The sequence below is a fragment of the Myotis myotis genome, unplaced genomic scaffold, assembly GCF_014108235.1.
Source record: "Myotis myotis isolate mMyoMyo1 unplaced genomic scaffold, mMyoMyo1.p scaffold_m19_p_2, whole genome shotgun sequence".
Lineage (NCBI taxonomy): Eukaryota > Metazoa > Chordata > Mammalia > Chiroptera > Vespertilionidae > Myotis > Myotis myotis.
In genome coordinates, this window is record NW_023416324.1 from 175,557,163 (window position 1) to 175,584,165 (window position 27,003).

The following is a 27,003-nucleotide window of genomic DNA, read 5'->3' on the forward strand; positions in this document are numbered from 1 at the left end:
CCAGCAACCACAGGACAGAGGAATGGTTACCCTCATTTGTCTAATGAGGGAAACGGTGGAAGGAAGGGAATGCTTAGGGCAGAGCAATTGAGATATGAGAGGTAGAGGGAGTTTGCTTTGACTTCCAAGAAGAAGATAGGATGGGGAAACCGGCCTGGGTGTCACTGGGTCATGGTGTTGAACGGACAGGATGGCCACACCCTCCTTGGACGTTTGATAAGTTTTTAAACCCTGTGAGCTTCAGTTCCTCATGAATAAAATGGTGGGGGCAATATCTCTCATGAGGTCTGTGAGGATTGGGTGTGAAATGTGCATAAAGCCACAGCAGAACGTCTTGCTATCACATTGTATCCCTTTGGTTTTGACTTTGAGAGGTTGTTGTGGCTTTTCAATTCCAGGGGATGAAGTGTCAGTGCATTACGACCCCATGATTGCGAAGCTGGTTGTGTGGGCCGTAGATCGCCAGGCGGCCTTGACCAAGCTGCGGTCCAGCCTTCGTCAGTACCATGTGAGTGACGGGGCCGTGTTGGTGACCCTGATGCTCTCTGTATCGCCACAGCCAAGCACGTCTGTCAGGAGTGGTCAGCCTTTGTCCTTGTCAACTTATTTCCACCAGCCGCCCATATGTCACGATCAGATTCATTTTATGTGGGAGAATTCCCGTGGGCTTGAGGACTTCTTGATTCCAGCTGGAAGAGAAAGCTTGCAGGACTGAAACTATTAGGGTCCGTGTTATACTTCAGGGAAATCGATAGGAAATTCCTCTTGATCCTGTAGGTAAGGCCAGCTCCACACGTGTGTGAGCGAACGTGATAACCACTACACCACGGGAACGTGGTCGCTATACAAGTGTGCCCTACAGTTGGTATTATTTTCTCCAAAGGAAAATAATGATGTTTAGTTTTATCCATTTCATCGTTTGTTGAGTAGCACATTAATTTTCTTGGTGCAGTAAGTCCTGTACCAGCTGATTTAGTTTCACGGAAGGATTGCTTTTTAACCCATGATACTCTAATTATTATATGTCATTAAAAACCTCTGATCTCTGTGGCTCCAACCACACTGACCTCCTTGCCATTCTTTAGACACACACAGCTTGTGCCATGTGCTCCTGGTTTCTCTCCAGAATGTTCTTCCCACACATGATCACAGAGCTCCCTCCCACTACCCTCAGGCACTGCTCACCTCCTCAGAGTCATGTCAAGGCTGTCACATTTAAAATAAGATCCTTTACCCAGCGGTGTGGCTCATCGACACATGAACCAGGAGGTCACAGTTTGATTCCCAGTCAGGGCACATGGCCTGGTTGTGGGCTTGATCCCCAGTAGGGGACATGTAGGGGGTTAACAGGAGGCAGATCAATGATTCTCTCTCATCATTGATGTTTCTATCTCCCTCTCCCTCTCCCTTCTTCTCTCTAAAATCAATAAAATACATAATAATAAAGCGTAATATGCTCATTAGACCAGACGTCCTTCTGGACCTTCCAGAAGAAGCCGGGGCTGTGAGGGAAGCCCAGGTCCCAGGTGCCAGAGGGAAGCCGGTGCTGGCAGCCAGGGGAAGGAAGGCCTACTCTTGCATGAACTTCGTGCATCGGGCCTGTAGTAAAAAATAAAATAAAATAGAACCCTTTGCTGTTCTCTGTCCCCTTAGACAGCCTTATTTTTCTTCATATCACCTGACATTATATTAGAATTTTTTTTATAGATATTGTTTATTATCTTTTCCTAGAATGTAGGCTCTGTGAGGCCAGGACTTTGTGTGCTTTGTTCTTCACTGTGTCCACTGTATCTTTTTTTAAAAAATACATTTTATTGATTTTTTTACAAAGAGGAAGGGAGAGGGATGGAGAGTTAGAAACATCAATGAGAGAGAAACATCGATCAGCTGCCTCCTGCACACCCCCTACTGAGGATGTGCTCACAACCAAGGTACAAGCCCTTGACCGGAATCGAATTTGGGACCTTTCAGTCTGCAGGCCGACACTCTATCCACTGAGCCAAACAGGTTAGGGCGTGTCCCCAGTATCTTGATGAGGATCTGGCACCTAAAAGGTGCTCAGTATATGGCAAATGAATTAATGAACGAACAAACAAATGAACAAACTCGAGGCCCAGATAGCTGGCTTTACCCTTGATTCCGTTTACTGGGTTATGTTTTATACCTTTTTATTTTCATACCGGTATGTAAAATTTGGATTTAAGTGTTATAACCTCTTTTGAGGTAATTTCACCCAATCCCCTCCCCAATGTAGTAATCGTGCCTTCTGCTGTAGGAGTGTTCTGAGTGGCACATCTTCAAAGACTTGCCAATAAATTTCATTTAAGTTTCTTAACATTTATCGCTTTCTTAATCAAGTCAATTAAATGTCTTTCCACACTACCTACACTAACACCATTTCCTGTGGCCTCTTTATCATAGTAGAGGTAGCTTTAAGTGTTAAGTCCAGAATATAGTGATGGAGAAGTAGGGTTTTTATTGTTTGCTTGAGAATTGCCAATAGTAGAAGATACTCAGCAAAAGGAGCAGAAGCCATACAAATGCTTTTCTGAATATGTTGTTTTCCCCACTCCTTGGGGACGTGGGCTTTATTCTCTTTCTAGATTGTCGGACTGCACACCAACATTGACTTCCTCCTCAGGCTGGCTGGCCACCCGGAGTTCAAAGCTGGGAATGTGCACACTGACTTCATCCCTCAGCACCGGGAAGAACTGCTGCCCAGTCGGAAGGCCACAGCCAAAGAGTTTTTATGCCAGGCAGCTCTGGGCCTCATCCTCAAGGAGAAAGCCATGTCAGATGTTTTCCAAATTCAGACACAAGGTATGGAATGCATCTCTGTTTCCCCTGCTTGTCAAGATTTTATGAATAACTAGAGGCCCAGTGCACGAAATTCATGCACAGGTAGGGTCCCTACCTGCCACCGGCCAGGGCCTTCCTTCGTTCTGCACCGCCCCCTGGTGGTCAGCACACATCATAGCAAGTGATTGAACTCCTGGTTGGTCGAACTCCCAAGGGGACACTTTGCATATTAGGCTTTTATATATATGGACTAGAGGCCCAGTGCACAAAATTCGTGCACTCAGGGGCGGGGGGTCCCTCAGCCCGGCCTATGCCCTCTTGCAATCAGGGAGACCTCGGGAGATGTCTGACTGCTGTGGAGGCGGGAGAGGCTCTCGCCACTCCCACTGCACTCACCAGCCATGAGCCTGGCTTCTGGCTGAGCAGTGCTCCCCCTATGGGAGAGCACTGACCACCAGGGGTCAGATGCTGTTTTGAGCATCTGCCCCCTGTTGGTCAGTACGCATCATAGTAACCCGTCGTTCTACCGTTGAGCCAAAACCAGCTCTCCAACATCCCCCAAGGGTCCCAGGTTGCAAGAGAATGCAGGCCAGGCTGAGGGACCTCACTGGTGTACAATCTGGGCCGGGGAGGGATGTGGGAGGTTGGCCAGCTGGGGAAGAACCACAGGAGGTCTCCAGGGCGTGTCCGGCCTGTCTCGCTCAGTCCTGATCAGCCGGACCCCAGCAGCAAGCTAACCCACCGGTCAGAACGTCTGCCGCCTAGTGGTCAGTGCATGTCATAGCGACTGGTCAACTGTCTGCCCCCTGGTGGTCAGTGCACGTCATAGTGAGCAGTTGAGCAGCCTTAGCATATCATTAGCATATTACGCTTTGATTGCTTGAATGGCCAACTGGACGACCGGACACTTAGCATATTAGGCTTTTATTATATAGGATTATTGACCATACGTTTTTTTTCTTTATGCCACTCTTACCTCCCTTTCTTCTCTCAGTGATTGACACCATCCTCTGCTAATGTGGTTTTTAGTACGAAGAGAGCTCTTCACATATTCTGGATACATTCCATAAACACTTCTAACCTTTAGATATATCTTAACTAATCACCTAACAACGTAGAGATGGATCTCTTTTCAACCAAACACCAGTGCTTGCTGCAGCCTATGCCAATCCCTTCCAACTTCTTTTATCCAGCACTCCCTGTGGCCTGCTTTGTTGTAGCCTCTGTACCTGCAGCAACTTCCCGGGTCCCAGAGGCACTCAGATTCCACTGGGTTACCCATGATTTATGGTTATTTTCTCCGCTCTTTTTTTATTCTGTGATCAAATTTCTGACTAACTGAAGACCTAGTTACTCCATCATGTCATAGAGTCGGAGCTTGGGAAAGATAGGCAGAGGTTCGTCCTGACTGGCTGCCTCAGCATCTCACTAAGTCAGTGTCCAACTTCCTAACACCCCGGAAGCTGGAAATTCATGATGAAAATTCATTAGCTTATTACAGTTTCAGTCAGTTCTCCTTTAAACAGTTCTTCCCTCTCAATTGAGCAAAACCTGAGCTCTCCCAAACTTGCTCAATAATACTTATTTATGCTAACTGACTTTTGGAGTAATAGGGAAAAAAATGGAATTCACTTATCTCTTCACCATTATTAGGATTATTATATTACTAGAGGCCCAGTGCATGACAGTCATGCACTGCGGGGAGGGGGTGTCCCTCAGCCCGGCCTGTGCCCTCTCGCAGTCCGGGACCCCTCAGGGGATGTGCAACTGCCGGCTTAGGCCCGCTCTCTGCATGACATCTCCCGAGGGGTCCTTAGTGCTGCTGTGGAGGCAGATAAGGCTCCTGCCACCACCGCTGCCAGCTGTGAGCCTGGCTTCTGACTGAGCAGCGCTGTCCCTGTGTGTCTGCCCCCTGGTGGTCAGTGTACATCATAGCGACTGGTCGTTCCACTGTTCGGCCGATTTGCATATTAGGTTTTATTATATAGGATTATAGGATCCTATTTTTAGAATCATTAATTTCTAAATTCATTCAAGAACGTTATATTGAAAGCTTAAAGCACATAATTACATCTTTAGGAGATTTGTGCTCTCTCCTCATTTTGTCCTGTTACATTAAATGAAATGCATCCAAGTGTGCTCCACATGGCATTCCTAAGCCTGCCTGTTCTTAGCCTTTTTAGAATGGAGTGTCTTCTTACTCTCACCTCTTTTTAAAATTTATAACCAGCACAGATAGGAACTTCAGAGTAACTTGCTTCAATTTAGTCATGCTGTAGCTTCTGGATATTGTCCAGCAGAGGCTGTACACTCAAACCCCTCTAGGTGGACCAGTAACAGGAGAATAAGAGAGGCCAGCTGAAAGGGAAATGGCAAGAGGTAGGGATTTGGGTGCCCTGGAATGCAGTAGCCCCATCAAAAGGGATGGCCATCGTGCAGCTCATGCCACCAACGGATGAGAGTTTAGGCTGCACATAATCTCACTTTTTAAGAGAAGCTGGGAGTTTTCATATGCAACCTCCTGAGATGTAAATTGAAATATCTCATTTAAATTTAAAGCAACGAGAAGAACAAAGAAAACACATACAAGCTGCCAGTATAGGAACTGTGTTCCTGTTTTCTTTTGTAAGGTATAAATTTAGTAGGCTTGATGTTCGTAAATTTGCTCTTGAATTTTCTTTTAGATCAATATTCTCCTTTTGCATCCAGCAGTGGAAGAAGACTGAATATTTCTTACACCAGAAACATGACTCTTAGGGATGGTGAAAACAGTAAGTAACGTTTTATTAGAAGGGAAATGTGCTTTATAGAAATAGATCACATTTACCTGGGAAAAAATGGATTCAGCTCAGCCACAGTCATTCAGTTATATATTTTTCAAAGATCCCTGGCCTAAACATTGTGAGGAAGTATGCCAAAATGATAGAATTGATTTGCTCTGGGTGGTAGAGTTGATTTTTTTTTCTTCATTACACTTTTTCTGTGTTTTGTAAATATTCTAAAAATATGTTAAAAAACATACATGGCAAACTGACTAAAGTAAAATTTGCCAACATTTTAGTGAGGTTACCACTGGGTGGTGGGATTTGAGGCGGTCTTTCCCCCCCCCCCCCATGCTTCTTTGTACTTTCTTTGCTTTGTATTTCTTCAGTGAGAATGCAGTACTTTTATATTTTGGGGTTTTTTTTGTTTTTTTTTACCCTTCTCTTCCCTCCCGAGAATGTATTACTTTTTTTTTTTTTTAATCCTCAATGGATTTTTTTTAAATCACTCCATTGATTTTTAAAGATAGTGGAAGGGATGGAGGAAGGAGGGACAGAAAGAGGGAGATGGGAGGAGAGAGAGAGAGAGAGAGAGAGAGAGAGAGAGAGAGAGAGAGAGAGAGCGCGAGCGCAATTGGTTGCCTCCCACACATGCCCGACCAGGACTGAGGCCAGGGATCGAACCTGCAACAGAGGCACATGCCTTTGGTTCACAGGCCGATGCTCTAACCAGTGAACACCCAACCAGGGTGAGAGTGTATTCCTTTAAATAAGAAAAACAATATCCAAAACTCTAAACAAGAAAGATTACCCACTACTCAGGCAGTATCTAAGGTGGAAGTGGGTTAATAAAGAAATGTAATTTATTATTATGTGCCTTATCACATGTAAATTTTATCTTCATAATTTAATAAGGGGGAGTCACTGTTATAGCCACGTATGGCTGATGAAACAATGGCATGGAAGGTACAATACCTTATTCAAGACTAGTAAGTGGCAGAGCCAGTGTTTGACACCTAATCTTTCTGACCCTGATTCCTATGCTATTTCCACCACTTTTCCAGTGGCAAATTGATTTTTTTAAAATATTTTTGTTGATTAAGATATTACATATGTGTCCTTATCCCCACGTTACCCCCTATACGGCAAATTGATTTTTGATTGCACACTAATTTGAGTAGGTTGGGAGCTGATTTATTGTAACTGAAATTAGGAGAGGCTGACACAAAATTTGGGCTGGAACAGTGTACCAGAGGGACCAGAATCATGTGGTAGCTGGTGGCTGTATGCCTTCTGCTGCTATACAGTTTGCATGGGAAGCCAGAGGGATGCAGTCAGAGCAGGAAGGACTGGGTAACCTTGAAGGTGAGGTATCCTTGACCTGTGACAACTCCATTATAAAACGTGCCTATCAGGTAGAACAGAATCTTCCTGCCAGCTCATCACAGCACCCTCCTCTCTACCCCAGTTCTATGTAGACATCCACTCACTTCTTAACAAATTCCTTGTTCACACAGTTGACTGGGTTACAGCTCTTTAGATATCTTTTCATCCTGAGCCTAGATGGTCATTACCTTAAGTGCACAGAGTGCTTGGAAAGGAAGTTTGCAAACATCCCTTGTAGAGTAGCATTCTGCAAATGGTTAAGCTATCCATTTTATGCGGGTGTATTTATTTATTCATTTCATCCTAAAAAACAGCCTCCCAAATGAAAAAGTATCTTACACTAGGCTGAATATGCTGAATACAGTATCAGCAGCAATAAAATTCAAGTGGCCTCTTCAATCTAAATTAAACAGAAAAATAGCCTGTGTGATTATAATTCAGATGAGCCAACTGTGTTATTGGCATGGATCTTCACTGAGGCACCAAGCAGTGTTTTGAATTATATTGCATTTCTTGGATTTTTATTTTTATTTTTAAAAATAAATATAATTGAAGAGCCAACACAATTGCTGTTCACTACTTCCTTTTGGCAGTATTTTTCAGCAATAACCCAGGTCCGCATGTCACAGTTTTCAGAAATGTTATGCTAATCCGCAGTGACTGTGGTTGAATGAGAGTGCACCAAACAAGAAGCCTAAGGGCCCAGAAGCATTTATGAATATAAAGTAGAACCAGCTCTTAATGGTCTCAGTGAGAATGGCCAAGTATTTCAAATAATCAAGACTTGAAAGATATTCCCACTTTGTTACTAGTGGCCATGTTTCACAGAACCCTGCCCTGCCCTCAATAATAATAAGAATAATAGCTGAGACTTAGTGTTTGGTGTATGTGAGCTATTGTGTTAAGCACCTTCCATGAATTATTTCTTTTGCATTTTCAGAACAGGCCAATGAAATTGGTGTTATTATTAGTGTCAACTTTATAAAACCTTTGCAAAAGGCTTAGAGAGAATGATAATTTCCTTAAAATCACACCAAAAGGAATTGGTAGAGCTAAAATCTGAATGCAGACTTCAAGGTGCATGTGCTTACCTAACACTGCATCATGTTAAACTTTCATACCTTATTAAATACATAAGAGGTGTTTAAAATTCTCTTGTGGGCAGTCTAGAGATATCTAGGGGAGAGGGGAACAGGTTGAGTTACCCTACTATACATAAAAGAATTTAGACTTTTTCTGGTGATGTCTTTACTGTGATTCTATTGGTATTCATGTTATTAAAAGACTTCTTATTTTATAAATTGAAAGAAAACTGATCTGGGATAGTCAGATGCATTTTCTCTCTCTCTTTTTTTGTTTTTACTAGAATTATAATTGTGTTTAAGTATGTAAGGACACATTAAAGACAAAATGATAAATGAGAATATTGGCAGGATTTAAGATAAAAATGTATATAAGGGTGAACTGGAAAGCTTGTATTATGATTAAGAGAACATTAAAGTACATATTCGTTCACTTATTCAGTAGCTCTGACTGAGTACTTAATATTTACTCGGAAAGGGGCGTAAACCAATAGAGGGCCATGCTCTTTGCCCTTGAGAAGCTGTAGGGCAACAACAGAGTAGTTGGAGGCAGATTTTCACGGGAAAATGTGTAATATACTCTGCAAATTCAGGTTTTATGGGATCTTCAAAGAGAGGGTCTGCATCTGACTGAGGAAGTCAGGGAAGGCTTTGCAGAAAAGGTAATGATAGATTTAATACATTAAGATTGAGTAGAGATGGGCCTGCTAAATAATGAGGAGGAAAATCCTTGGGGCAGAAGTCACAGCTTCTGGAAAGAGTGTGGAATGTTGGGAAATCAAGAACGTCTTGCTAAATGGGAAGCAGAGTATTCCTAGGGAGAGTGGTGGTTGATGAGACCGGGGGGATGGGTAGGGGCCGAGACTAAGGAGCTTTATGTGATATGCCAGCATTTTGATTTAATCCTGGGGAGAACAATGTAGGCAAGGTAATAAGCAAATCCAGTATTCAAGTCAAAATGATCTTTCTGATGGCAGAATGAATAGGAAGGCTTTGAAGATGTGATTTTTTATTTTATTTTATTTTTGCAGCTGTAACAGATTGTCACAAACTTAATGGTTTAAAATAACACAAATTTACAGTTTTGGAGGTCAGGGGCCCTAAAATCAAAGTGCTGGCAGGCCTGTGCTCCATCTGGAGGCTCAAAGAGAGAATTGGTTCCTCTTCCAATTTCTAGAGGCGGCTTGCATTAGTTTACTCGAGGCCCCTCTGTCTTCCTGTCTTCAAAGCTGGCAGTGTGACAGCTTCATAGCATCTTCAAATATCTCCCCTCTCCTCCCCTCCCTTACCCTTCCCTCCCTTCCCCTGACCCCTGCATTTTCTCTTAAAAAGAGTTAAAGTTATTGACAAGATACAGGATAGAGAAGTTTCATTCACTTATATGTCCAGTACAAAGTTTGTGAAACAATAAATATTCTGAACAATGTGAAGAAGAGAGAAAAGATGTCTTTGCCCCTATGTTTTTCTCTTAAGGAATTTGCCACTTGGCAAAGGAGAAGGGTGTGTTGGGAAGCAGGATGGCGCAGTGGTAATGATGCGGCCCTGGAGGTAGACAGTGTGGGTTTGGATCTGGCTCGCTTGTTTTCTGTGACCCTTGGGCAAGTCACGTGCTCTGTAAGCATCCACTGTCCTCCGCTGTGACTGGCCACGGCAGTGGCAGTCACTTCCTTGTGGTGTTGTACATACTAAATGAAACAACATGTGCAAAGCACTTAGCTCATTGAATGGCATGTAGCAAGCAGTCAACAAACATCAGCTGTCATCATCATCATCATCATTATCTTAAACTATTCCCTTGCTCCTGTTAAAAGAACAAAGTAGGTCGGTATGTCACATGTTAACTACAATAAAGCTGGTTGCAGAACAACATGTATAGCGATGTCCTATTTTTATAAGAGAAAAATACAAACCTGCATGTGTATCCTGAAAGGCCCGAAAGCATTCACACGTTCCAACGTTTAATAGGACTGACAGCTGGGCAATCGGGAGGACTTTTAGGCCTCGTGAACATTTTTATTTTTGCAGTTTTTTAAAACAATTGATAAAGAGAAAAACCACTCTATCATACCCTGCTGAGGGGAGAATCCGGATGGTGTTTATATGTAGAAGTCTAAATGGTTCATCCCCCCCCCAGGACAGGCTCTTCCCCAGCGAGCGCAATGTGGAGGAGGGGTGGGCGTCAGTGGGAGGGGCCTGGGCAAAGGGCACAGAGAGGGGAAGGATAGAGGCACCTGGAGGATGTTAATTGGCCCGTTTTCCCATTTGGTCGGACACAGGGCTGCGTGGAAGATAGGCGGGAAATATGACAGCGTTTGTTGCTGTCAGTACGAAGCCAAGTGTTCTTACTGTGGTGGGGACATGCTAGGAATCAGCTGGGAGGCTTGGGACAGGGAGCAGGAAGTCCTGGCAGGACCTCCTCGGGTCAGCCAGGCCGGAGGCCGCTGTCGGAATCAGGGGTGGGCGGAAGAAATGGGTGGTCCAGGCATCCCAAGGGAAGACTTTGGCAGTGTTGTGGTGGCGGTTGGAAGTAGAAAGCAAAGGAGAAGGTAAGAATGACGGGTTTTAAACCTGGGTGACAAGGGGAATAACATTGCCAGTCATGGCGCTCACAGGGCAGGAGGGACGCAGGCGGAGGCGGGAGAGGATTTGTTGGACACACTATGTTCATTTTAAAGTACGGATGGGACATTTAGCTGGACATGACTTAGAGTTCTGCAGAAAGACTGGGAACAGATAGGAGCTGGCGGCATCAACATGATGGTTGAAGTGTCAGGACTAGATGGAATGACTTTGGTCTTCATTCTCTAACCCACAAAAGTTTCGATTTCCATCTCCCTAGATAGTCTTTAACCAATTCTATAGTCACATAATAATGAATATATTGTATATCATATTTGTATAGTCTGTTACAGTTTATACTTTCACACTGATGTCATCATTGTTACATCTCATCCATTTAATGGGTCAAGTGGATTAGAAAACCAAGACCCAGAGATTTTAAGTGACTTAGTCAAGATCACAGAGGTGATCGTGCCACACAGATGGCAGATTTGGATCTTAAACCAGAATTTCTTTTTCCCAATTAATTACAGTTTTTACTATAACAATGCAGCCTTTCTTATAGAGAAAAAAAAATATCTAAAATAGCCTACAAAAAAAATAAATATAAAATAAAATAAAATAAAATAGCCTACAGTCTTAAAAAGCTAAAACTCCATTTCTAAAAAGGAAAAGTTTGAAATTCACCTTTTTTGAAACCTGCCTAAGTTGTGTTTTTGTTGTTGTTGTTTTTGAATCTTTATTGCCAGGGAGTTAACAGATGTTGCTATCCCTAACAGCTAGTTATCTTTATGTTGAAAGTCAGATTCTTGGACTCTCGGTTACTGAATAAATGAAGGTCTTCTAATTTTGTTTAATTTTTATCCTCTGAAGATGTAGCCATCGCTGTAACATACAACCAGGATGGGTCATATAGCATGCAGGTAAGCCTTACTGGTTTTGTTCTACATCTGATCTCTCTCATACTAAGAATGATCTTTTTATGCTCTCCGGTTTCTCTTAAGCCACTGACTGTTATGTCTATACTAAGGGAATGTCATGTGCTTTTATTTCAGACCAATTTGAGAAAACTACCCCCTATATGTTTTCTGACTATGTACTCAGTTTGGCTGTGATTCAAAAGTTGGCAAAATATAATAGCTTTGAATCAGACACTGAGGTGTGTGGACATATTTATATCTAAAGCAGCAGTCCTCAAACTTTTTGGTCTCAGGACCCCTGTACATTCTTAAAAATCACTGAAACTCCCTAAAGAGCTTTGTTTGTATTTATTACATCTATTAATTTTTACTGTATGGAAAATTAAACTGAGAACATTTTTAATTATTTTGATGTATATTTTTAAATATAAGTAACAAAATTTACCATTTTAACCATTTTAAGTGTACAGTTCAGTGGCATTGCATTCACATTGTGGTATAGCCATCACCACCATCCATCCATAGAACCATTCTCCTCGTGCAAAACTCAAACGCTATACCCATTAAACAAGCGCACCATGTTCCTCCTCCCCCCAGCCCCTGGCAACTGCCATGATGCTTTGTGTGTCTATGAATTTGGCTGCTAGGTGACTCATATAAGCGAAACCACTCAGCATTTGTCCTTCTGTGACTGGCTTACTTCACTTAGCATAATGTCTTGAAGGGTCTCCCATGTTGTATCATGTGTCCAAATTTCCTTCGTTTTTAAGGCTGACTAATATTTTATTGACTGTATACCACATTTTTTTTATTCATTCATCTATTGATGGGTACTTGGGTGGCTTCCACCTTTAGGCTATTGTGAATAATGCTACTATGAACATAAGGATACAGATATCTCTTTGAGACTGTTTTCAGTTTTCTTGGGCATATACCCAGAAGTAGAAATGCTGGACCATAAATATGGTAGTTCTATCTTTTTATTTTTTAGGAACTACCATACTGTTTTCCATAGCGGCTGCACCATTTAACGTTCCCACCAACAGTGCACAAGGGTTCCAGTTTCTCCACATTCTTGCCAACTTTTTTTCCTTCTTTTTATAAAGCCATCCTAATGGGTGTAAAGTAGTATTTCATTATGGTTTTGATTTGCATTTATCTGATGGCTGATGATGTCGAGCATCTTTTCATGTGCTAATTGGCCATTTGTCTATCTTTTTTGGAGAAATGTCTGTTCAAGTCCTTTGCCCATTTTTTAAAAATCAGATTGGTGTTTGTTTTTTTATTGTTGAGTTGTAGGATAAATTGAGACAAGTTTAGAACCTAAGATTACACAAGCACATTCCATTGCCACAGAGTGATAACATTATCGCATGCTTTGCATCTCTAAAAATTCCACTGTATACTTATGAGAGAATGTGGGTTAAAAAGGCAAATTATACTAGTATTATTATGAAATAGTTTGATTTCATGGACCCCCTGAAAGAACCCCAAGTGATCCACAGGTCATTCTTTGAGAATCTTAAGTCAAAAAAAATTTTTTTTATATATATATTTTATTGATTTTTTTTACAGAGAGGAAGGGAGAGGGATAGAGAGTTAGAAACATCCATGAGAGAGAAACATCGATCAGCTGCCACCTGCACACCCCCTACTGGAGATGTGCCTGCAACCAAGATACATGCCCTTGACTGGAATCAAAACCAGGACCCTTCAGTCCGCAGGCCGGCACTCTATCCACTGAGCCAAACCGGTCAGGGTGTGGTCAAAATTTTTATACTAGCCCTCAAGTAAAAGAAGTCCATTACACTGGCAAAATGAAATGCTGAAGGAGTTAAACAACAATGTGAGAACTCAAGCAAATTCCTATAGTAAGGTACAAATTCAGAGAATTGAATAAATCATCCTATATAATAAAAGCCTAATATGCTAAGTGTCCGGTCATCCTGTCAGCCATTCAACCAATCAAAGTGTGATATACTAATGATATGCTAAGGTCACTCAATCGCTCATTATGACGTACACTGACCACCAGGGGGCATACGCTCTGACCGGTAGGTTAATTTGCTGTTGGGATCCGGCCGATTGGGACTGAGTGAGATGGGCCAGACACACCTTGGAGCCCTTCCACAGTCCCTCCCTGGCTGACCAACCTCCTGCATCCCTTCCCGGCCCCATGCACTGGTGGGGTCCCTCGGCCTGGCCTTCACCTTCTCACAATCCTGGACCCCTCAGGGGATGTTGGAGAGCTGGTTTTGGCCCGATCCTGCAGGCCAGGCCAAGGGACCCCACTGGTGCACAAATTCGTGCACTGGGCTCTAGTTTTAATAAGACCTAAGAGGTTTTAAATCCTGCAAAATGGGCTTATTAATGATAAGCTTTAGATTGCCCAACATTTGGAGAGACACAGTGGTTTTCTTTCTATCTGTCAGAAAAATTATGGGAAGTCTACCTCCCTTAATTGTAAGAGTTGTAATTCATATTGGTTCATTTATTTTCCTTTTAAATTTTTCAATTACATTTGACATACAGTATCATATGAGTTTTAGGTATATAACAAAGTGATTAGACTTTTAGATAACTTACAAAGTGACCACCCTGATAAGCCTAGTGCCCATCTGGCACCATACAGCATTATTATAATACAGTGGGGCCTTGACTTACGAGTTTAATTCGTTCCGTGACGGAGCTCGTAACTCAAATTACTCGTACGTCAAATCTTAAAGTGAACGAGTGAGACACGTGATGCTGGGCTGATGTTGTGGCGTTCACTGTGACGTTCGCTGAGCCAACTAGCGGTGGGGTATCTGAAGCTGGCTCGTAACCCGAATTTTAGCTCACAACTCAAAGCAAAAAATCGGCCAAGAGACGGCTCGCATCTTGAAAAACTCATTCGTCGGGACACTCGTAAGTCAAGGCCCCACTGTATTCTATTATTGACTGTATTCCCTGTGCTGCACTTTACACCCCTGTGATCTTCATTCCCTTTTTAAAATAACTTCGGTTTCCTAAAGGTATCTGGGGAGTCTCTATGCCATTCAGTATCCCAAAATTGAGAATTTTCTGAGTATTTTAAATATTATATAATAAGTTTTATATAATACTGGTTTGGGGACCCCTTTTTGTCCCTTGACAAATGGTAAATTGGCACATTTGTTCTAATCTGCTCATGGAACTACATTCACAAATTTACAATGTGCTATTGTAAATCTTTAAACAAAACTGTTCCCAATCTAACCTTTATGTCCTGAGAATTTTGCCAAGTTTCAAATGGCCGTTTGAGTGGGTTACGACGCGTATTTAATTTAGGATAGATGAAAGCAGTGTATAAATACTGCAGTATAACCTATTTCACCTTAGCCTACATAATATATTTGAAAAGAGTAGCTGCGGGATTTTGACACTAACATCAGGGGAATTGAGATGAAAAATAGAGAGAGAGATTTAAATGGATTTTCTGTATGTAAGGGGAATTTTGTTTGAGTATATATGAGAGAAAACATTCTTTAAAACAGAATGGTTTCATGTCCTTTTGCCAGCTGCCTTGAAAGATTAAGTGTAAAATCTGTTCTTTGGAACTCTCTCTCTTAGAGAAAATTGTGGTCAGTATCCAGCTAACTTATCTTCTTAAATCATAACTGAAACCCATAAATAGGATCTACATGCTGGTGAGATAAAAGAAATACCATCTAATTATGTGGTTCTGGCTTTTTTCACTACTGACTTTGGCACAGTAAAACTAAACTTGACTTTGGAAACTCAGAAATGAATGCAAACATGTAATATATATATATATATATATATATATATATATATCCAACAAAATTTTAATAATTTTGTTTGATTTATACTTCTATTTCATATGTATTGCTATTCTTGCATGAACCTTTATCTGTGGCATTGTGAGTGCTATGAATATGTCATGTAACTATGCTTTCCTTTCATTATCTTACTACATTTCTACCTAGAGCATTTGGTTTATGAATCTTAAGGGGAAAGTTTCTACATGACTTTTTTTAAAAAAATAAAAGTTTACCTGTTACCTTTTGAAACTAATTCTAATTGTATTAATTATGTAGTATTGTTCATTTACTTTAAGGATCTTCTCTGTTTCTTCTTTTTTCAGATTGGAGATAAAACTTTCCAAGTCCTTGGTGATCTTCATAGTGAGGGAGACTGTACTTACTTGAAATGTTCTATAAATGGAGTTTCTAGTAAAACTAAGTTAATTATCCTGGAAAACACAATTTACCTATTTTCTGTGGTAAGGTCTCTTCTTTGTAATAACGCTGTTGGTGTTTGGGAGAAAATTGCTTGACCAGAGACAAGGGGATTAGAAAGACCCACTTCCTTCGATCTCTTCTTTGTTTCCCTCTCTGCTCTGTTTCTTTGCCATATTCCGGCCTTCTCTTGTTCTTTTGTTCACACAGATTCTCATTGATAGACACATACCCATTTTCTTCCTTTAATTCTGAAACATGTCCTTACACCCTTCTTGTCAGAATATCTCCCTGCTCAGTGGGCCTGTTCTCTCAGGGATTTGATACCTTAACCCTTTCCCCAACCGCCATCCTCCTGATACTTGAAACCCTGGGGATTTGGGAGGAGGTGACTATTGGGAGAGGAGCTGGACCAGATGTTCCCTGTGGGCAAGGTGGTCAGTAGGAAGGGAGTGGGGTGAGGGGTGCTCTCTTGGCAGATGATTGAGGCAGGCTTTGCATGGATTTGGCTAGGAGTTTATCAAGGGACCTTAGGGTTCCGCATGGGTTAGCAACTATACTATCATCTCTTCAGAGTCTTCTCACATGTGGGAACCATCTCACAGATCACAGTCCTTAATGAGGAGGTGCCTTTAGTGATGAAGTAAAGTCTATGGAGTCGAGGATGATCTCACTTTGCCAGGCATTCCTTCCCGTAGTCAGTGTGCTGTGACCATATGCTGGAAGGGACAGGATGGTGAGTGGCGAAGAGCTTACGCTCTGGAATATGAAGCTGCTTTCATTCAAATTCAAACCACTGAGCAGCTGTGTGGCCTTGGGCTTCAGTTCCCTCATCTATAAACAGGAATAATAACAATACCTACCTCATAAGGTTATTGTGACAATTATATAATTATTAAGAACAGTTCCCCCTCAGACTAAGCACTTGATGGCGGAGATGTTACTAAAAATAGCTTCCAGACAGTGGCTGTCTTTTACCAACAGTGATATATCTTAATCCCTTGCATCCCCTCTGAGGCTTGTATACCATTACTCCTGCATAATGGGAACCAAAACCAAGGAGTTTAGTAATTTTCTCAAGGTCACAAAGCTGGATTAGAACCCTGGTGTTAAAGATGACTAACAGGGGAGAACCAAGATGGCGGCATAGGTTAACGCCGGAGTTTGCTGCTTTGAACAACTACTTCAAAAGTGAAACCAAAAAACGGAAGGGACATCACCCAGAACCACAGGAACGCCGGCTGAGTGGAAGTCCTACAACTAGGAGGAAAGAGAAACGCATACGGACGCTCAGAGGAGGCACAGTGCTGAAGTCAAATTCTGAGGTGCGGAGTGCGCTGAGCGGGCTGGCAGCGGAGGGCGCAGTTGGTGTTTTCAATCGGGAGGGAGTCGCAGACTCTGAGCTCCAGATCCGGGCGAGTCTTTAGGGACCCAGACTCAAACGGGAGAAGCGGGACTGTCTGGCTTCGGTCAGAGCGAGTGCAGCTTTCTCTCTGAGCTTTGCAGCGGGTGCTGGGACTCAGAGAGGCAGAGCCCCTGGGGACAGGACTGAGAGCCGCCATAACTGCTCTCTCCAGCCCACCCTGTTGATCCTGTGCGACCCGCCCCGCCCAAGCCCTGCACTGAGGCATTTGCCGGATAGCCTCAGGCAAACGCCAGATTAGCACCTCCCTAGAGGACAGAAGTTCTCTCACTGCTGACACAGCTGATTCTCATAGCCACTTGGCCTGGAGGTCAAACCCTCCCTGGAATTAGCTACAACAATCAAGATTTAACTATAAGACTGCGAACAAAGACCACTAGGGGGTGCACCAAGGAAGCATAACAAAATGCGGAGACAAAGAAACAGGACAAAATTGTCAATGGAAGATATAGAGTTCAGAACCACACTTTTAAGGTCTCTCAAGAACTGTTTAGAAGCCGCCGATAAACTTAATGAGATCTACAAGAAAACTAATGAGACCCTCGATCTTATATTGGGGAACCAACTAGAAATTAAGCATACACGGACTGAAATAACGAATATTATACAGACTCCCGACAGCAGACCAGAGGAGCGCAAGAATCAAGTCAATGATTGGAAATGCGAGGAAGCAAAAAACATCCAACCGGAAAAGCAAAACGAAAAAAGAATCCAAAAATGCGAGGATAGTGTAAGGAGCCTCTGGGACAGCTTCAAGCGTACCAACATCAGAATTATAGGGGTGCCAGAAGATGAGAGAGAGCAAGATATTGAAAACCTATTTGAAGAAATAATGACAGAAAACTTCCCCCACCTGGTGAAAGAAATGGACTTACAGGTCCAAGAAGTGCGGAGAACCCCAAACAAAAGGAATCCAAAGAGGACCACACCAAGACACATCATAATTAAAATGCCAAGAGCAAAAGATAAAGAGAGAATCTTAAAAACAGCAAGAGAAAGAAACTCAGTTACCTACAAGGGAATACCCATACGACTGTCAGCTGATTTCTCAACAGAAACTTTGCAGGCCAGAAGGGAGTGGCAAGAAATATTCAAAGTGATGAGTACCAAGAACCTACAACCAAGACTACTTTATCCAGCAAAGCTATCGTTCAGAATTGAAGGTCAGATAAAGAGCTTCACAGATAAGGAAAAGCTAAAGGAGTTCATCACCACCAAACCAGGATTCTATGAAATGCTGAAAGGTATCCTTTAAGAAGAGGAAGAGGAAGAAAAAGGTAAAGATACAAATTATGAACAACAAATATGCATCTATCAACAAGTGAATCTAAGAATCAAGTGAATAAATAATCTGATGAACAGAATGAACTGTTGATTATAATAGAATCAGGGACATAGAAAGGGAATGGACTGACTATTCCTGGGGGGGAAAGGGGTGTGGGAGATGTGGGAAGAGACTGGACAAAAATCGTGCACCTATAGATGAGGACAGTGGGTGGGGAGTGAGGGCGGAGGGTGGGGCCGGAACTGGGAGGAGGGGAGTTATGGAGGGAAAAAAAAGAGGAACAAATGTAATAATCTGAACAATAAAGATTTAATTTAAAAAAAAAAAAAAGATGACTAACATTTAACAGACAGCTTGAAAATAATCACGTCAGGTATATTAGTAAAATTACAGGAACAAGATATTGATTTCATTTCTGGTTTGTTTCCTGTTTATAGGAAGGAACTGTTCAGTTTGACATTCCAGTCCCCAAATACTTGTCCTCAGTGAGCTCAGAAGGAACTCAGGGAGGTGCCATAGCGCCCATGACTGGAACCATTGAGAAGGTAACCATGCGAACGTGTGCAGAATAATGCCCAATAAGGCCCAATAGACGTCTTTGCTGAACTATGCCATATGCTCTTTTTCTCCTTTCTAAATGTCACTCATTGGAAAGCATTCATTTTAAGAAATCAAAGGACTCTATGATAGATTCAAGTTCTATATTACAGTCTTCATTGAAAATACCAATTTACCTAATGTACAATAAACACTGTTAACAAAAATTTTGAAAATGGGAATTTCCATAAATGTACAAATAATTTAAATTGTCTTGTTATGATTAAAATTAGAGTATTCACCAAGCATTATTCAAAAGGGCTGTCTTTTTTAAACATGTTTTCATTGACTTTTTTTTTTTTTTTTTAAGAGAGAGAGAGGAAAGGAGAGGAAGAGAGAGAAATATCAACTAGAGAGAGAAACATCAATCAGCTGCCTCCTGCATGCCCCCTACTGGGGATCAAGCCCACAAACCAGGCATGTGACCTGCCTACGAATCTAAGTGGTGACCTTGATGCTCAACCAACTGAGCCACACCGGCCAGGGCAAAAGGACTGTTTTGTACTGTTAAGTTTAACAACAATTTATCATGAATAGTGGCATTTTCTCTAATTTACTAACTGCATCAGTGTTAAAATGTGGAAGACTGGTATTGGTGGAGAACAACGTGGTTTGGTGTTGAGTGCAGTATGTATCCAGAGTTGAGATCCATACTGATGTACCCTCAAGTGGTAATAGGTCAGAAGTCTCCTTTTAAATACTTGAATGTAGTAGCATCCCCTCAAATTCATTTAAGTCTTAAAAATTCAACTGTGTCTTCTTGGTACCACTCCAAAAAAAGAAGGAAAAAACTATTTAAGTAGTTTGAGTGATTTCACCAAACGTTCCCCTGGAAATGTTTGCCTGAGAGGCAGTGTGAGCTGGAGACTCCGGTCTGCCTCTGACTCATTCACTCTCAGTCCCCACCGGCCTCCCAGGACGTGGGCATTGCTGCACAGGGTGCAGAACAGGGTCTTACATGTAAAGATGCATGTTTTCCCCAAAACTGGGCCCTAAACCCAGACCATTGATTTCCTCTGACACTAAGGCCTCTCCCAGCATTGCAGATTGGGGGGCTTTCAAGGCTCTTTCTCATTTTTCATAGTTTTGGTACTACACTTTGACTGTAGAGCCTAAGTTTACTGTATTTCCAAACATCCTTGATAACTCTGTTAACAAAAACAAACACAAACAGACCATATGGGCTACATGAGTTCATTTATACAGGTAAAAAGGAAAATAGAGAGATTTTTCTGGGGTTGCCAATAAGTATAATTCTTTCACCTGAAGATAGTCTATACATTTACTGCACGGGGCCAGAGGACCTGAAACACTATGTCTTAGACAACCTAAAAACTAGACAAACTGAGGCAAGGCCTCCTCCTCTGACTATGGTGAAGACAGTCAAGTACAGTAGTTCTCGCCAGTTGGTGGTATGTATGTATGTATGTATGTATGTATGTATGAATGTATGTATGTATGTATGAATGTATGTATGTATGTATTTACTTATTTATTACATCACCATTTATCTCTTCTATGCCCTCTTCCACCTCCACTCACCCTGCCTCCCTCCACAATCACCACACTGCTGTCCATGTACATGGGTGGTGTGCCATGGAAAAAACAAAAGGGTCTCAAGATATATGAGATATATTAATCCGCTTCAAGGAAAACTAGATGGCTTGGGGGTGGGAATGGGGAACCAAGTAGGGCCTCCCTCTGACAACAGTGCCAGCGATGCCAGACTGCCCTGTAGGTCTCCGATGGTGCCTTTGTCTTTGGCAGACAGGACAACCACATTCTCATGCGTCCACTGTGTTCATTTGTGTATCAGCTCTGTGGACCACAGAGGACCTCTGTGTTTCCAAGGATTGACTTGTCCCTCTGGACCTCTAGGTGTTCGTAAAAGCTGGAGACAAGGTCAAAGCTGGAGATTCTCTAATGGTCATGATCGCCATGAAGATGGAGGTAAGTATGTGCAATCGTGAGGTCAGTTGCCAGGTAAACTGTGGGCGGTTAGCAGACCTAGTTGTTCTTTTCCCTTACTTAGTAAGTTTAGGCCATTTTACATATTAAGAGCCATGGGCTGATAAAGCATTAACTGCAGAAAAAAAACAAACATTCTTCTCATTTTAATTTTGTGAAATCGCACCCGTTGTTTGATTATGAAATTAATGAAATTATTAATATCTTAGATTCAGGCAGTAACCCAACTGAGTATTAGCTATGGGTATTTTCCAGGGCCAAACCTAGGGTGCCAGCACTCAGTGTCAAAGTGAAAACCTCAGTCACATTCAATTAGTTCTTTAGGTTTTCACGTGGTTGGAAATTAAAGGCCAGTGGTTCTCAGGCCTGGCCACACTTTGTAAGCCACACGTGGGAGCTTTTCAAAACGACTTCCCTGCACCCGTTGAACTGGGATCGCCCAGAAAGGGGCCCAAAGCTTTTTAAAAGCTTTCCAGGTGCGATTCTACTGTGAAGGTGGGGATCTTCCTAGTTGGTGCCCTTGAGTGGGCTGCAGGTGTGTCAGCCCACTGGCACACCATGAACATGTTATTTTCTCTGTTCTGTGACGTGAACAAGGTTGGGAAACATTGATAGACAACAAAACATCAAAGCGGTTGGCTTTGTTTTTCACCCTGACTTCCGTACGTGCTCGGTCCTCATTGGTGTGACAACCGGCCGTGTCTTTGTCCCTGCAGCACACCATAAAGGCTCCGGAGGACGGCACCATCAAGAGAGTGCTCTACAAAGAAGGCGCTCAGGCCAACAGACACGCTCCTCTCGTCGAGTTTGAGTGAGAGGAATCCGACGGAAGAGAAGCAGAATACACTCCCATCGAAGAGATGGCCGGCGAAACATTATCTTAAGTACAGTATCTCTACACCAAAAAGAGCAAGTGCCTTCCTGCTTTTCTCGGGGTCTGGAACAGCAGTTTTATTAAATGATTCTATGATTATGTTAAAGCGCTTTCGTATTTGAGAATCATACACTTGGATCACAAGTAATAAATTATCTTAAAATGTTTCATACTAATAAAATTGAATTACACTTTTTTTTATTGGAAGCTAATATGGCTTGCTTCTGCCTCAAATTGTATACCATGTGGTCTCTTTTAGGAAGACGGGCGCAACTTTATCAGAAGAGAATGAGTGGAAGAGAAAAGGTCATTTAACTCAGTGGGTTATTTCCCAGCTACAATCATGATAAAAATGATAAAAATGACAGTAACACATTTCAGGGCCAGATGGCTAGAGCTAAACTCAACCAAGGTTTTGTTTTCACCTTATTAGGGAGTTTATTGGGAAGTTTACAGGCATGGGTCTTAGCTCTTGTTGTTTTGATTGGAAAGTTTCTGTCTGCTTCTGCCTTTATTGCACCTTCTAAGGTTGTACAAATATATATACAATCTCGCACCACTTAACAGCAGATACTGTACTGAATACTGTAGGCAACTGTAACACAGTGGTAAACGCAAGCACATTACACAACTGTACGAAAATATTGTTTCTTTATATCCTTATTCTATAAGCTTTTTTCTATTTAAGTTTATTTTTTTACTTTTTAAACCTTTTGTTAAAAACTAAGACAAAAACACACGTTAGCAAGACCTACTCAGAGTCAGGATCATCAAGATGTGTCTTCCACGTCCGCCCCTGGTCCCCCTGCAGTGTCCTCGGGGCTGTAACACTCCGGGCTGTCACCTACGATAGCAGTGCCTTCTGGAGCACCTCCGGAAAGACTGCCCGAGGCTCTCCTGAGGGGGGGTGCTCCTCAGAAATATGTCCATGGTCATTAACTTCATTTGTTTCTTTTTCTTTTTTTTTAATCAGAGATTTGCTTGCAAGTACGTAAGGCATCGTGAACATTCCTATTAATGAAAAGCTTTCAGTGTTGGGGTCCGTGTTTTCAAACTTTCTAAGGAGCTTGATGCAATCTGCAAAAGCTTCTGCTAACAGCTTTCACTAAGAATTTCCTTGGGGGTTGGGCCTTCCTTTTCCTTCTGCCGGTTCTTTTTCTCTGGTCTCTTTCTCAGCTATGCACTCCTCATTAGCTAATTCCTCAGGCACACCTCTAGAAGCGCCCCAATGTCACCCGCATCCACACCCAGCTAAAAGCTGTTTGCCATGGCAACCTCAGCCCTGTTGATTTTTGCAGCCTTTGCGCTATGATGCTACGATGGCTATGTCACCAGGCGATAGGAAAATTTCAGCTCCATTTCTTCTGGGACCACTGTCATAGATGTAACCAGTCCTTGACAAAAACATCATTGTGCAGCACTCGACTACTTTTCTAAGAATATAGTTTACTATATATTCTTTAAAAAGTAGAAGAAATTGCCCTAGCCAGTTTGGCTCAGTGGATAGAGCGTTAGCCCATGGACTGAAAGGTCCCATGTTCAATTCCAGTCAAGGGCACATACCTCGGTTGTAGGCTCAATTCCCTGGCCCCGGTTGGGGTGCACACAGAAGGCAACCAATTGCTGTGTCTCTCTCACATCAATGTTTCTCTCTCTGTCTCTCCTCTTCCCTTCCACTGTCTCTAAAAATCAATGGGAAAAATATTCTTAGGTGAGGATTAAACAAAAAAAAGTAGAATAAGTCAAAATTTAAGTCTACATATATTTATACATATAGTTGATTTTGATGATTTTGGAAGTCTGTAAAAGTAGTGCCATACTGTATCTCCTGGAACATGTTATTTCACTCAGTATTGTGATTCCAAGATTCACCTCTGTTGATGCTCTTAGCCGGTTTATTTTGTTACATAGTATTCCAGTGGATCCCAAACCACAGTCCTTACCCCTTCTCCTGCTGAACAACTCAGATTGTTCCCAGTGCTTTGCTATTGTGGGAAATGTAGCAATGCACATTCTTTTTTTTTTTTTTAATATACTTTTATTGATTTTTTTACAGAGAGGAAGGGAGAGGGATAGAGAATTAGAAACATCGATGAGAAAGAAACATCCATCAGCTGCCTCCTGCACACCCCCTACTGGGAATCAAGGCTGCAACCAATGTACAGTATATGCCCTCAACCGAAATCAAACCCGGGACCTCTCAGTCCATGGCCCAATGCTCTATCCACTGAGCCAAACTGGTCAGGGCAGCAGTGCACATTCTTAGTGCACCAGTGCATATGCGCATTTATAAAAGTGGATGTTAGGTCATAGGGTAGGACACGCTCAACTTTGTGAAATGATGTCAGCTTCTTAAAGGGGCTCTAGTAGCCAGATAAACTTCCCTGCTGACAAATAATTCAATGCAACCACTGCTTGCAAGATGAAATCCAAACCTGCCCTTCCTTGCCAGTTTCAGTCAGGCCCCAACCTAAATTTCACACCTTTCCCTTAGCGTGCCCTTCCCCCCCCCCCCCCCCCCCCCTGCAGCACCTCCCACTCCAGTTGGACAGGTCTGCTCCTCAATGTAGAACACAGCTTGCTCATTTTCAACAGAGAATCCCTGACTTCCACCCCCCACCCCCCACTACTGCCCCCTGGGTTCTCCTTCCTATATAAACGCTACCTGATCATAGCTGCTCACAGAACTCTGTACCCGGCTCCTGAAATGCCTGTTTTCTGCACCAGTCAGATGGCATCCGTCTTCACCCCACTCACATCTCAGGGTATTGACTTTCACGTTGCCTCATTGGAAAAATGAACATTCTAACCAAGCTGTGTAATCAGATTTATCTGAGAACTCAGCGTTTCCAATTTTAGTATTTGGTACCTTTCTCATCACTTTCTTGACAGTGGAATTGCTTCCTTGGCAGCCAGGAGACAGAGTAATTTTGAACCTGATGTTTCCCATGTAAATTTTGACATAATTATGTCTTATTTTCCCAATTAAATCATAGGCATCTTAAAGCAGAGGCCATCTTTTATATTTCTTTGTCTTCTCCATAACATATAATATACTCTCATATGCAGCAATAACTCATTCAACAAACAATTAATACTTCAGTGGAAATGTGAAAATGCAGAGGGCCGTATATCTATTAGTAATAGCAACAAACAGGATCTAGACCAGTGGTTTTCAACCTTCCTAATGCCGCGACCCTTTAATACAGTTCCTCATGTTGTGGTGACCCCCAAACATAAAATTATTTTTGTTGCTACTTCATAACTGTAATTTTGCAACTGTTATGAATCGTAATGTAAATATCTGATATGCAGGATGTATTTTCATTGTTACAAATTGAACATAACTAAAGCATAGTGATTAATCACAAAAACAATATGTAATTATATATGTGTTTTACGATGGTCTTAGGTGACCCCTGTGAAAGGGTCATTCGACCCCCAAAGGGGTCGCGACCCACAGGTTGAGAACCGCTGATCTGGACAAAAATAAAATAGGTTTCTTTTTCCTAATGAAAGCATGAAAAAAGTATTCAGCACAGTGAGGCTTTCTACACTTAGCCACACTTTCTGTAAAATTACTTTTTCTAAATGTATCCAAGTTAAATATTAATAATATATTCTAGCACAGAGTATATAACATATATATAAACATATGTGTGCGTTTGTGTACACATATACACATGCATATATACCCACAGGCAGCAGAGTGACATTGCAGTCAGCAGACTGCATACACATGGTGGTCCCGTAAGATTATAGTGGAGCTGTCTCCCACCTGTCATAGTGTCAACGCATCACTCATGTGTTTGTGGTGATGCTGCTGTAAACACACCTGCACTGCCAGTCCCATAACAGTATAGCACATGCAATTATATACAGCACATAGAGTTCATAATACTAATAAACAACTGTTCCTGGTTGATGTATTTACTGTATTCTTATTTTAGAATGTATACTCTTTCTACTTATAAAAAGTTTGCTGTAAAAGTGTGCCATGTCACACCAGCAGCAGCCTCATACATCTTTTCTTCATGGAGTCTCTTGATTAAATCATTTTCTCTTGAGCTTGATTTAATTTCATGTTGTTTTGTAGAGTAACATGATGCACGGGTTTATAGCCTAGAGCAGCCGTGGGCAAACTACGGCCCGCAGGCCGGATCCGGCCCGTTTGAAATGAATAAAACTAAAATAAAAAAAAAGACCGTACCCTTTTATGTAGTGATGTTTACTTTGAATTTATATTAGTTCACACAAACACTCCATCCATGCTTTTGTTCCGGCCCTCGGTCCAGTTTAAGAACCCATTGTGGCCCTCGAGTCAAAAAGTTTGCCCACCCCTGAGAGCTGGCCCTAGTTTTATTCATTTCAAACTGGCCCGCGGGCCGTAGTCTGCCCACGGCTGCCCTAGAGTCTAGGCCAGTGATGGCAAACCTATGACACGCATGTCAGAGGTGACACACGAACTCATTTTTTTGGTTGATTTTTCTTTGTTAAATGGCATTTAAATATATAAAATAAATATCAAAAATATAAGTCTTTGTTTTACTATGGTTGCAAATATCAAAAAATTTCTGTATGTGACACGGCACCAGAGGTAAGTTAAGGTTTTTCAAAATGCTGACACGCTGAGCTCAAAAGGTTCGCCATCACTGGTCTAGGCCCTAGACCAGGGGTGGGCAAACTTTTTGACTCGGGGGCCACAATGGGTTCTTAAACTGGACCAGAGGGCCGGAACAAAAGCATGGATGGAGTGTTTGTGTGAACTAATATAAATTCAAAGTAAACATCATTACATAAAAGGGTACGGTCTTTTTTTTTTTTTTTAGTTTTATTCATTTCAAACGGGCCGTATCCGGCCCGCGGGCAGTAGTTTGCCCACGGCTGCCCTAGACCATACAGCCCAGGTGTGAAGTAGGCGATACCATCTAGCTCGGTGTAAGTGCACTCTATGATGTTCGCACAACAACAACATCATCAATGACACATTTCTCAGCAAGTGTCTCCATTGTCAAGCAATGCATGATTATAGAATGAAAAGTTCCAAGTGAAAGACGGTGATTAGCTCCAGGTATCAGGTACAGCGTTCAGACTGGTGAGGTAGATGCAGGGAGATGTAAGCTACCAG

General features: G+C 42.1%; 1 protein-coding gene across 1 annotated transcript in view; it reads left to right on the forward strand.

Annotated features, from left to right (window-relative positions):
- The window catches only part of MCCC1 (methylcrotonoyl-CoA carboxylase 1), a 62,611-nt gene extending 40,524 nt beyond the window's left edge, over positions 1-22,087 (forward strand). The window contains exons 12-19 of the mRNA XM_036350393.1: positions 399-508; positions 2,604-2,820; positions 5,484-5,570; positions 11,462-11,511; positions 15,635-15,772; positions 18,874-18,981; positions 20,912-20,983; positions 21,718-22,087. Coding sequence (XP_036206286.1) covers positions 399-508; positions 2,604-2,820; positions 5,484-5,570; positions 11,462-11,511; positions 15,635-15,772; positions 18,874-18,981; positions 20,912-20,983; positions 21,718-21,816 — 881 coding nt within the window. The 3' untranslated portion in view covers positions 21,817-22,087. The remainder of the gene's footprint in view (positions 1-398; positions 509-2,603; positions 2,821-5,483; positions 5,571-11,461; positions 11,512-15,634; positions 15,773-18,873; positions 18,982-20,911; positions 20,984-21,717) is intronic.
- Positions 22,088-27,003: the final 4,916 nt, after the last annotated feature.